This window comes from Brachypodium distachyon, chromosome 3 (assembly GCF_000005505.3).
Source record: "Brachypodium distachyon strain Bd21 chromosome 3, Brachypodium_distachyon_v3.0, whole genome shotgun sequence".
Taxonomy (NCBI): Eukaryota; Viridiplantae; Streptophyta; class Magnoliopsida; order Poales; family Poaceae; genus Brachypodium; species Brachypodium distachyon.
Window position 1 is genome coordinate 2,641,122 of NC_016133.3, and position 12,636 is coordinate 2,653,757.

A 12,636-nucleotide genomic window follows, 5' to 3' on the forward strand; every position below is an offset into this window, starting at 1 on the left:
GGCCAACTAAAATAATTATTGGATCTAACAGAAGGATGTCTTGGGTGCACCTGTACGGTATTCTTGAGGGGGGGGCGTCAAAATCAATGAAGAGGCGAACAATGGACTCCAAGCATCAAGCGGTGGAGAGGGAGGCGTCGAAATCAATCAGGAGGTTGATACGGTGGCGGCAAATCCATGGGAAAGACGGAGATCAAAAGAGGCGGCGGCGGCGGAAAATCCAGTGGGACTGGGAGAGGCGGAAACGAGGGCATGCCGTGAAGCCGGCAGATCTGCTTGCGGAGATTGAGGCTGGCAGAGGTAGCGGTGTATGCGGGGTTTTGCGGCGGGAGGCGGAGGCGACGCCGGTGGCCATGGCAGAGGGCGAGGTAAGGAAAGAGAAGCAGATCGAACCAGCCTCCCCCATTCCTACCACGGCCCGACCTGCTCGGCTGCCAAGGCCCAATTAAAGCCCAGAATGGGTCCAGGTGAAGCTAAATTGAACAAAGTTCTTCCTCTTCTGGATCTAAACTTTTTCCCTCAAAAAAGATAAACTGTGTATCGAAGCCCTCGATTCATTATTGTATCCAAAATTCCGAGAGCATGGTGAAGCCAAAGCTGAACAAATTTGTCGTGCTACCGACTGATGTAATAGAGCCGGTGCTGCAGTAGAATGGTGCATTGATCACAAAGTGTTTCTGGGAAATAAAGCAGAGTAAAAAAAAAACCTTTCGATTTCTTCCTCTTCAGAATGTCATGTCAATATACAGTACACACTTTGAACAGTTCTCAGCTCTAGCTCAGTTTGGCAGAGTGAAAAATAAAGCTACAGGAATGCCGTTCACACGCTTCCATGTTTGTTTAGGCTGTCGAGGTGCCCCCTCTGGCTCCATCTTAGCAGCTTCAGCAGCTGCTTTCGCAATTGCACTGCACCTGCTGCAGCAACTGCAAGTTCTCAGTAGCAGCTGCTTCCACTAATCCACTTACGGAGTACATTATTTTGGTTCCCAGATAACTATATCTAAGCCTAGAAGCTCCGCAGCACGAAAAGCAACATCCGCTTGATTGCTCAACTGCAATGCTGGTTTGCTCACACACATTCTTTTGGACATTGACATTGCAGCAACAAAATTGTTCAGAGATTCAATAGTTTGTACATAGCCGGTACCTAAAAGTTCAGAAACTGAAATACACTTAAAATGCTGCGACTGGAAAGATATTGTATGCGAGGATAGCACGGCACACACATCATAGTTCACTGAAATAAGCCTATATATCAACTACAAAGTTGAGGCACATCCACCGTCAACGATTGGATACTGGACCAAGCATTGAACAAGAGAATACATCTAATCCACGCACCATCTTTTCTTCCAAGGCCTCAATGTGGTGAGCAGAAGCAACTTTCTTTTACATGGCTTCATCACCTGTGCAAGAGATGAACCAAAATGAACTTTCTATATGAACAAGGCACCAAAAGGAATACAAGGCTACCAAGTATATTTAACAAACATCAGATACATAAATGGCTGCATGCGATGCATGAAGTTGATACTGAATATAACAAGGAGGTACCTATCACATTGCATACTGAAACCTACGAATCAGGACACAAGACTTCGAATCATGCTGATGTGCAAATGGCACGAAGCCACAGGCTGAAGTTTCCGTGTGTGAATATGATTAAGCAACCAATTTATTCAATGAAGGAAACAAAGTTACGCAGATGTAAGAGCTGAGGAGCTTGAAGAGGAAGATGCAGACGAGCAAGAATGAGGCTAAAAGGGCATAGATGCAGAAAGGATATCATACAACAACATAAGGAACCTGATTAAATACATTCTGACCAGGGAAACAAAAGGAAAAGTTCAGTGGTGCATACATGTAAACAACTTCTGTTTCAATTTATGACTTGGTAATTTTTTCTATAAGAATAAAGTTACTCATCGAAATCGACAGAAAGTAATAATAACAACAAAATCCTTACTCCTATGATCACAAGCACTATATGTGACCTACTCCTTTCTGTTTAACCATTCAACTGCAGTAAATTGACAAACAACCAAAAATCACCATTCCACTAAATTGACAAACAACCAAAAATCAACCATTCCACTAAATTGACTAAGGCAATCTACAGTGATCTGTGTAGCTACTACTCCCTTCATTCCCCAAAACACCTCGTACAGATATGTGCACTTGGATCAAGACAACTCTTGTTTCTAGTGCCTGACCACTCATATAGGATTAAAAGTAAATGGGTGTGAGCCATTATTGGCCGGGTGCAGAAGCCAAGAGAAAAATGAGGTGTATTGTGGAACAAATGAGAAAAAAATATATGAGGTGCTTTGTGGAATGGAGGGAGTAGTTGAACAATCTGTGTTTTATTCTACTGATTTTGTTGTACTGAATTGTAATCAGGCTGATAGAGCTACATCATTGGTTTCAAAATTTCCGTTCAGAGCAGAAACATGGAGCTGTTGTAGTTTGATGATTTCTACCCATGTACAGGTTAAATATAAAAAATAGACAAATTAGAAATCTATCGACTAAGACTATCAGCTGGAAAGAATGTGAATATGCTCATTAATCTATACACCAAATCTTGATTACTACAACAATGTCAGTAAAGTTGTTCCCTTCTATTAGTCCGACAGTCATAACATGATTATACACAATTATGCATGTTCACAAGATTAGAAATAAATATTTGTTGCTTTCCAAATTCAATAAGCTTCCAATTGCACATGTAAACTATGCATTAGATTATCAACAGAACACCAACGACACATAACATGAATTAACTATATAACTGCAACATAGCACACCAACAGGGAGAATGTTGGGCAGAATACAACGTCTGAAACAATAATTAGCACCTGTTGAAAAAAAAGCAGAGTGGCAAGGCACATTATTGGCAAAAAAAAGCAGCAGCATGTTACTTTGCTGCATCATATTGTGATCAAATTAAATATGACAAATAGTAGAATCATATGCTTACCACTTCATATAGTTGGTGCACACAATGATGGTGGGAAACTAGCATATAGTTCACCGGGCAAGAAGACTTTGCTAAGCCCAGCAAACAACTCGACCTGCAAGGTCTTAATGTCCAACGAAAAATATCCAATATTTAGCTTCTCTTGTGAAGATGTTTTGTACAGCGCTTCAATAACCAGGTATCCCCCAGCTACACGCATCAGATACCAACGCTTTATCGGCAAGGGGATGACCTTCTCCGACTGCCATTGGTTATTTCTCCGAATGGAATACGTGAGCCAATATGAGTCATCTTCAATGTCATCATGATAGCGTACACTGAGCATCCCAAGCATTCCTTCTACTGCCTCAACAATGACAAAACCGCTACTTCGTTGTTCAGGTGGGAGATTAACCTGAGAGAACTCCATCATGCGCACATCAAGCACAAGCAGCTCGTTCAGTAAATGCAAATGCCAACAAAAGCACCCGTGGACGTGTTGACGATCTGACAACGCAGGCTCAGATGGTAAAACTGAACCTAATGCCTCAGCATTCAGTCGGTCAAAGGTAAGAGCATTCCAGTGTCCTCCCGCGGAGAACACAAGGAGGACCAGTTCCATTATGCATTGCGCCAAGCACATCACTCTGAATGACAAGGGGTCATCCTCATTCTCACCGGGAGCAAGGAAAGTCTCCAGATGTAGGAGGTCTGGTTTACGGATTAACGCGGCTAGGTCGGCGGGGACGGCAGGCAGCAGCACGTAGCGGCGGTGCACAGGGTCACACACAGCCAGGTCCCTGACCAAAAATTCGCGGTACTGGGAATCGCACACATCAGGACCCACGACGATCTTGATGCTGCTTTTTCCTTCGACCGGGCCGCCGGCGAGGAGGACGCGTCCTTCAAAGAAGTCGAGCCGACGCCAGCTGCGGCCGGCGGTGGAGGGGAGGAAGGAGGAGCAGGAGAAGCTGAAGTCGGCGAAGGCGCGGGCGGCGGCCGCGGAGGGATGGGGCGGCTGCGCTGCTATGAAGGACTTTCCTATGACGCCGACGAGAGGCGGTGGGTGGAGGGCGCGGTAGCAGCGGAGGAACTTGTGGTCGGCGATGACGCGGCGGAAGGCGGCCCAGGCTGTGGAGGCGCGCGCGAGGTCGGCGGCCGTGGGGAGACGGAGGAAGATGTCCTGGAGGAGCTCGTACGGGACTTGAAGGAACGGCGGCTCCGGCGGTGGTCCTGGGTGGGAGGTCGGCGGCGCCGCCATCGGGGTGGGGTTAGCTGAACGGTGGAAGTTTCGCGAGGGGATCGATTGCCCGGCTGGGTTACGGGAATGCTCTGTTTTCTTTTCAGTCTTAATCAGGTTTTGATTCAATTGTTTGGATCCAGATGGTAAAGTAAAAATATATCACTCGCTCTTAACTCACAAAGTGCACATTTAACCCCATAAAATTCATCCTAGTGCTACGATTGAGTCTAAAAAGATTCCGGAACGATAAAAACCGCATGAAGACCAACAGGGGTAGGTTGCGTGTGTACATTTATACGGATGACTGCGCACACGTACGTATTGTAAGCGTCTGTGTTTGTAATGAGTTTCGAAAATAAAACGACAAAAGATGTACCATGTTGGACAAAGAAAAATAGACCTCACGAAGAAAAATCAAATGAGCCTAGGGAGTAGGGACAATTGATATCAATTGAGTTGTAAAAATAAATGAGCCTCAAGATTTAACAAAACAAATATAAAAGGAATAAAAAAACCAGCCAGCCAGACGGGGTTTTCATAGAGCTCGGTTTAAAACTATGTTGAGGATGGGTTTGGTCAGTGGATAGCCATGGATGGAATAGTGATAGCCATTCAAGATAGCATGCGGTTGTTGGTTGGACAAAAGCATTTGACATATTCCAACTAGATGTTGGTTGGTGAGATCCGCATAAATCGTCTTGATTTGCTCATCCAGATGAGTTGCCTACATTTCCGATCTGTTTTCCATCCTCTCAATCCCAATTCTCTCTCTACTATCTCCCTCCATCATCGATGCTCCCCTTCCTCTCCCGCGCTGGGCGAGGAGGTGGTAGCCGCCGACTCGCAACACTCTCTCCCCCCCCCCCCCTATCTCATGTGGTGCCGGCTCTCCCTTCCTTTTTGAAAGGGCATTTCTCTCCTAAGTAGTTTTGGTGGTTATGACAACGTGTTTTGTTATCTTATCTTGTGCTAAGTATTTTAGGTTCTATAAAGAACTCGACACAAGATGAATTGTGGACCCCTAAAAAGGAAAAAAGCGTAGCGGTGTTTAGCGGCTTTTTCGGTTGTTTTGAGTCGTAGGACATCCGTACTATTAAGAGGGGATCCACAAGGTAAGGTAACGGGTGAATCAATTTCACGTACACATCTACACCAAATTGCACCCACTAAAAAGCCTACCCAAAAAGGTGTGAGTCGAAAACTGTTTTCAGAAGGTGTTTCTGGCATTTCAGGATTCCAGGCAGCAGAAGTTCCGGGTGAATTTCCGCCCGAATCTCCGGGTGCTCTTTGTTAGTCCCGGAGGAATTTGCGGAACTTCCGATGAATATCCGGAACTTCCGGTCAGCCAGAAGTTCCGGCCTACCCTGACTTGTGCCTAACGGTTCGTTTTTTGGAAACCCACTTATATACCCCTTTATCCCCAACGAGCCAAATTACCAAGCAAGTAGACAAAAACACCCCAACTCATCTCAAGAACACCTCAAGCTTAAATCTTCAAGATCTCCCTCCCTAGTCACTCATAACTCTTGATTCTTTGAGGATTGGAGGAGAAGATCTTGCTCTAGGGTTTCACCAAGTCAAAAAGTTGATGCCCCTTGTTTTTTCTATGGATTTCGTTTCTCTTGGGTTGTTGGGAACCCTAGACGGAAGCGGTCACCTCGAGCTCTCCCTTGAATTGGAAGCCTCCTATTGAGTTGTGGAGTTTGCCCCGGTCAAGTTTGTAAGGGTTCGGCGATCGCCCTCAAGGAAGCCATTAGTGGAACTCATCTCACCTTTGTGGTGTTGTGAGAGCTCATCCCACCTTTGTGGTGTGGTGAGTTGGAGAATAGAGTGAGCCTTCGTGCCGTCTCTACCTTTATGGTAGAGCACTCCTCCAAACAGAGACGTACACCGATCCCAATAGGCGGAACTCCGGTGAAATCTTCGTCTCCACGTGTGGTATCATTTCCCCTTTACATTCTTGTTATTTATTGTTGCTTCGGCTATTGCATTTCATTCTAGTGTTGCATTCACTTTAAAAAATCTAAAAAACTCTAAAATTAAGTGTTTGTATGTTTAAAAAAAGAAAAAAAAAGGTAAAATTTGTTAGTGTCTTGTTCACCCCCCAGTCGACCAGATCTTTCACTTGTCTCTTTTGGTGGCGGCGTCCTGTCCGTGCTCTGTCCGGTCGAACGATGCATGCGTTAGCACCTGTATCGCTTCTCGTCTGCGCAGACGGCACAACAGGACATGTCTGGCCAGAGACCACCTCTATGTTGTCAATCTTGTATCAGATCTTCAAAAAAAATCTCATTTTATTTTTAAAATAATCATAAAAGGATAATAGAAGTTGGTCTCACCATATCCATCTATCATCCGTCTAACCAAACAAGAATTAGCATGACTCATTCAAAAAAGCTAACCAAACACTGAAAATAGATACCTCTATCCAAGCCATCTATCTCTATCCCTATCCATCTTCGCTCGACGGCGAACCAATGGCACCGTAACTTAGTTGGTCATTGAATCGATCCCATAGGTTGATTGGACTATCCAACGCAGTGAGCAGACTTGGAACACCCGCAACCCGACCGGGCAATGAGTCAATCATTACTATCTCAAATTTTGTGATTGAGATTTCACAAAAATTATCACAATTGTAGCTGAAGATAAATTTTGTCCAACACGAATTACATAAGTTAATTACTACTAGATTCTCATTCAAAAAAAAGAGAGAGGTAAAATAGTGGACTCTAGGGTAGAGCAATTTCATGACCTATCGTAGGCTGAGCTCAAACTGTAGTTAAACCAAAAAAAAATCTACCAAGAGGATAAAACTTTGAGGCCCACCCACTCATACATGAATCTGCTAGCAGCTAGACTGTAGAGGGAGAAGCCACATGGCAGGCCGAACGCCACGCTCTCCAAAGAACCCTCGGGAGATGATCACCTTCCCGTCACGACAGACAATTTCGTCTTGGTAGTAATACACATCTCGACCATCGGCCATCTTCGTCAGGTGAAGACTGTGAGAAGGAAGGTGGCGACGTCTATGATTGGCATAATAGAATGCGATTCCTCTGCACGCCGCCACGGCCACCACCACCCGCCGGCGACACCTCCACCGCCCTGGAGCACCTTGGGCTCAAGAACAACGCGTAGTCATCCAAGCTCGTCATCGCCGCCCATCTGTAACCGTAATCGTTGGCAGCCGCTGCTGGCATCGCCGCAGGCTCGTTTCTGACGAGCTCAAATACCCTGAAGAGGAATCTCCCGGTGTCCACCGCCATGGCCGGCTTGTAGGCTTAGGACGGCCACGGTGTCTATGCCAGTGACGGCCACGCCGCCGTCCTCGTTTACGCCGATGTCAAACTTGAGCAGTGTGACCATATCAAGGTTATGTGAGAGTTTGACTCCATAGAGCTCCCCGTTGCAGAACGCTATGTCGGCGAGCTGCATGCCTGCCGTGGTCCAAGTCCAACCGGCCCCTGCTCCTCCTGCTTTGTCTGCGGCGCAGCCATTGGCAAGTCTGCAGAGAGCGATTGTACAGAGGGTGATGGCTGCAAGGATGCAGCCGGTGGAGTCGGGTTCCTGGGAGAAGACGATTTTGGAGATCCTGGACGGGTCGGCTTCGTGATCCCCAGGATCGACCCTCCTCTGCTTTGCGGGGAGCGAGACCTCGGCGCCGGAGAAGAGATTCAGGATCTGCAGGACGGTGCCGGCTGAGGCGGCCGCCACCCATCCGCCGTCGTGAGATCCGAGGATCCACCTGCAGCGGGCCCGCGGCTGCGCGGGGTCCGCCGCCGTGGTGGGTTGAAGCCGGAGGCGAAGACGAATTGGCGGATCCGTCCTCCGGGGAGTAGAGTTCCTTGGTCCTCGCGCGGTCGCATGTCGAAAGGAGGAGGAGCGGGAGAGGCGGCGGCGGCGGGGTCCAGGACGCGACGGCGCGCCACGGCCTGCAGACGGCGGCGAAGCGCACGCGGCACAGCGGGGAGGTGATCGCGCCGTAGATCAGGGCCAGGAGTTCGTCGGGGAGCCGTCGGATCCTGCTACTGCCGCCGCCGCCGGTGGTCGCCGTTGTATACTGAGTCAGAGTCCAGGTATAAATCCTGTGATTATTGTGACTCGAGCGAGATGGGGTCGCAGCAAGCAGATGGGCTGGATGCAGGCCTGGCTGGTCAGAAGATGGGCCAGAGAGAGGTGGCCCAAGGAAAAAATAAAAGAGAGGGAGGAGTCCTGGAAAAGAAGAGCAGGCCGGAGTTGGGCTGGTTTGCTGTTGAGGCAACATGGCCGGAGCAGGTCCAGTAGAAAGAGAGTAGAGAGAGAAGAAAGTTGGGCTAGATGTATTTTTGGCCCAATAAGTTAAAGTAAGAAAACCAAATAAATTATAAACCAAACAAAAGAGCAAGTATAAATTAATTCAAATTTTGAATTCCACAAAAAAATAATTCAGTGGTCACTTTTAGGAGAAAACTTTTGAAAACTCAAAACTCAACAAATCAGTCTTTTACTCCACTTTTTGTTGCTCTTCTCTCCGCTCCCCTTCTTCATGCTTTCCTTTGTAACTTTTTCTCCTGGGTCGGTCCAGATTTTGGCCAAAATGTGTTTATATGTATCCCGTTTCTACATAGCAATTTCCTCCGGTAACCCCGGCCGGTGGGAGGTTTTAATGTTGCATAATCATTCCCCATAACTCTTCGATCTCGTACATCGGTACATGCACATTTTTAGTGCTCTTGTTTGTGTAGTACGGTACGGAGCCAAAATGTGTTTTACCAGTCAAATGTCAAAACTAGAAGATCTGACGAATCAAGCTTACCGTGTCCTTATCCACCTGGGCGTGGAAAGCTAATCGTACTCACTACGTTTCTAAATATAAGATGTTCAAGCTTAATTTGAAAACTTATTAAAGTTTGACTTGGTTTATGGATAAAATTATCGACATCTATAACGCTAAGTTAGTTTCTTTCGATCGGTCATGATATATATTTTTGTAATATACTCATTTGACATTGTGGGTATTTGTATACTTTTTTTGTAAAATTGGTGGAAACTTAAGAAGCGACTTATTAGGACAAAATTAGAACATCTTATATTTAGAAACGGAGGTAGTATGTATTTGACTTTCACATGACTAATGTGTTTATGGGTTCATACAAATTGTGAACGCTCATGCGTATTGAACCTCTTGTTAATTACTTGTATAAAAAAACAATCTGCAGGTACTTGGAGCGATATCACAGAATTTTTGTTTAGAACCTATTCTCCTGTACTACTTGAAACAACACTCGAAGCAATAATATTTCAAGCAATCTAAAAGCATGCATGGTCTCACAAAAAAATTGAAGCACTCGCGTTTTTTCATAAATATGCATGAGACGAACTTCTAATATATGCTTGAGAAGAGAGATCAAGGGGAAAGACTAGCTAATCATGTGTACTTCACATGCACGTTGGCGGATTTTGAATCAGAGAGAATTAATAGGTGACAGAAGATTTTTTTTAATTAGATGTTAAAAACTCAAACATAGACATAATCATCGATATATGGAGAGGCGATAGAGACACATACAAACACTGTTGACAGTTACACGATACTGCAGGCTATCCCTGCTCAACGAACGAACAAACAAACAAACAAGTGACAGCAAACAAACACAACTTAACACATACGTCGTCGTCGCCCTCGTTCTTCATTCAACTCCTCCTCTCCTTGCGCTCACAGCTAGCTAGCTAGCCACGGTCACTTCCATTGGGTGCAATTCCGGTGGTGATGATTACCGTAGCATAAGCTGCAGGTAAGCTTGGGGTCCTCTTTCTTCTCACACATACAATAATCCTTGCTACCGCACTCGCTGCAATAGTAAGGGCATTTTTTTTGGCCGTGTCCTTGACCTCCACACCGATGGCAATGCCGGGTGCAGTCGTGGTAGTCATGGTTGCCCTTACAGTACCTGCACTCATCTTCGTATTTCTTGATAATTTGTCCAGTCGACGTCCGCCGCCCACTTCCATCTCTACTTGACGACATTGTTTCAGAGTTTCTAGCCTTGTAGCTTGTCTTGTGCGGTACTCACTGCGGTCAAGTTAGGATGTATATATACTGCAGGATCGAGCCAGTATATCATGCATATATGGATGAAGCATTTGCATTTGGGCCACAGCAGATGCATGATCCATGCATGCATCCAACAGCGTCCCTCCTTAGTGGCAGTTATAACACGACGACTATAGCTAGTAGTTGTTGCAATTAATATGCATGCAGGTCACGCTATTCCACTGCCCGGTGGACTGCATGCTTAATTAGAAGCAGTTTTATTATGAGTTTTACTGCAGATGCGGCTCAATCCGAGTTGTACCTAGGGGCCTGGGGGTTCCGGCTCCGGCTCATAGCTTATTTCTACAAATGTGATCCTTCTTCATTGTCTTTGATATATGATGAATTAATACAAGTAGGTCTTAAGCAATCAAACAGACCCTTAAGGCCAGGCAGAATACATAGTCACGGTGGATCTTGACAACATTGGAGTGGCACGCGCCCGCGCCAACTTTGTCTTGACAACCAGGCATGCAGGAGCCCACTGGATAGGCTCATCTTCCCTCTTGTTGGACGAAGATGGACGGCTTCAGGACATGGGGTATTAGGTGGCATATTGGACGTAATTTCGGTGACGTGACGTACCGCGACGCCCGTGCCATCACCACCAACTCTAATTTAATATATTGGTATAGATTTGAACTTTTCAATTGGTTCAGTTCAACACACCGTTCTCCCTCCCGTATTCTCCCTGTTACCCAATTTTCCCATACCCGTGGCTTACCTGAAACTCCATGGCTCCCGCTGGCCGTTGGTTCCTCCTCAAGTGGCCGCCTCCTCCTCCTCCAGCGGACTCCGCCACTGCCACCTCCTTTCCTGCAGACCCGCCGCCGCCTCTTGCTGTGGTCCACGGCGCCGCCGCCTTCTGCAGTGGTTGCTGCCGCAGACTGCTGCTCTTCCCATGGACGCCGTCGCCACCGCTGACTCCTCTATTAGTAACGTTTGGTTTTGAGACGCATTGGTATTTTTTGGCAGGCTAGCTAGCAATGGCCTGCTCGTCGTGCTCGGGACGCGAGACGGGAGGAGGCGGACTGGCGCGTAACGGGAGGGGCACCAGAAGGAGGGCCGCAGGAGGGAGCGCCGCCGCAGTGGGAAGGGGTGGGATGGGGATGTCGCGATGTAGAGAAGTCGCCGGCGCTGTGCCACGGGGACCGGGAAGCTCGTCCGCGCCGCCGCGTGGGGAGGGATCGATAGGCATGTCGCATTGCAGGAAACTGAGGAAAGTCGCCGACGTTGTGCCACGGGGAGCTCGTCCGCACTGCCGCATGGGGAGGGATGGGCATGTTGTGTTGCAGGGAGCCAGGGACGTCGCCGGCGCTGTGCCACGGGGAGCTCGTCAGTGCGACTGGGAGAGACGCTGCCGCGGGGGTGTCGCGAACGGCTCGGATGCGGGAGGCCTTCTTTTTGCAGGGATTGACAACAACTAAGCGAAACGTTTTTTTTTCTCATGCGGGAGTGGCATATCCCTCGTAATTTTGATGAAAAGACTAACCGCGACGTCCGTACCATCACCATCAACTCCAATTTAATATATTGGTATAAATTTTGGATTTTGACGTTTGAAATTTCACCCAAATGTTTTACTCCCTCCGTCCCATATTAAGTGACTTTCTATTACATGTATGTAGAAACTTTTTAAACATAGATACATCCATATTTGGACAAATTTAAGTCACTTAATATGAGAGTGAGGGAGTAGAACCGTAGCAGAACACAAATTTGTCCACCACAAGCTACACGAGATTACTAATTATTCTCATTCAAAAAAAGAAAAGGTGACACACCGAAAAAGCCCGGTTGCACAATGGAGCCATGGCTCCAGGGGTTGGATGCCGTCCGTTATTCACCTAGGGATTGGTGCTAATCCACTCAATGCAATTACTGGCTCCATTAGTGCTAATATAGGTACAGGAACCCACGTTGTCTTTATGGACTGCAGGTGGGTAGGTTGCAGGTAGCACCTTATTTTATTACTTTTCTACGCTGCAGTGGCACCCATCCCTGGCAGGCTCCATTGTTGTAGCTTCCGTCGGAAGCAGAACTCCACCCACCCCGCGCCGGAACCAAATCGGCCGCTGCGCCGACGTGATGTGAGTTTTTGGTCCGGAGTTTCTTTTCCTGGCGGGCCTTCATTCTGGTTCCGGCCGTAGCTACCCACCGTGGCAGCCCAAGATTTCCCGCGTGGTGCCGTTCGCCGAGCGGAGGACCAGGTTGCCGCTGTTCAAAAGCACCGCCGTCGCCGCCGGAGCAGCGGCGGTCACAGGCTCGTCATTCAAAGGACACGTCTATCTAGTTGGTTGATTCCGGCCCAGAAAATTCAAAAAAGATTCTGTACCGCACACCCAGCAGCGATTATCA

The 12,636-nt window shown here is 47.3% G+C and overlaps 1 protein-coding gene and 1 pseudogene across 3 annotated transcripts; both read right to left on the reverse strand.

Moving 5' to 3' along the window:
• Positions 1–1,048: 1,048 nt before the first annotated feature.
• LOC100826867 lies at positions 1,049–4,298 on the reverse strand. Of its 3 annotated transcripts, XR_002964655.1 has the most exons (3): positions 2,981–4,298; positions 1,555–2,858; positions 1,049–1,406 (listed from the first exon to the last, which is right to left on the reverse strand). XR_002964655.1 is itself a non-coding variant. In XM_024460864.1 (2 exons), exon 1 carries the CDS (start codon positions 4,218–4,220, stop codon positions 2,985–2,987), a length of 1,236 nt encoding a protein of 411 aa, XP_024316632.1. In that variant the 5' UTR covers positions 4,221–4,298; the 3' UTR covers positions 1,049–2,858; positions 2,981–2,984. The 3 variants fall into 3 exon arrangements, 2 of the variants coding, with proteins under 2 accessions (XP_024316632.1, XP_003570934.1); XM_024460864.1 differs by having other exon boundaries at positions 1,049–2,858; XM_003570886.4 differs by lacking the exon at positions 1,555–2,858 and having other exon boundaries at positions 2,981–4,297.
• A 2,531-nt stretch (positions 4,299–6,829) lies between these two features.
• On the reverse strand, positions 6,830–8,183 carry LOC112271502 (annotated as a pseudogene).
• Between the last annotated feature and the right edge of the window lie 4,453 nt (positions 8,184–12,636).

Coding starts and splice junctions, on each gene's coding strand:
- LOC100826867 (XM_024460864.1), bottom strand. CDS start 4,220: ATGGCGGCGCCGCCGACCTCCCACCCAGGACCACCGCCGGAGCCGCCG.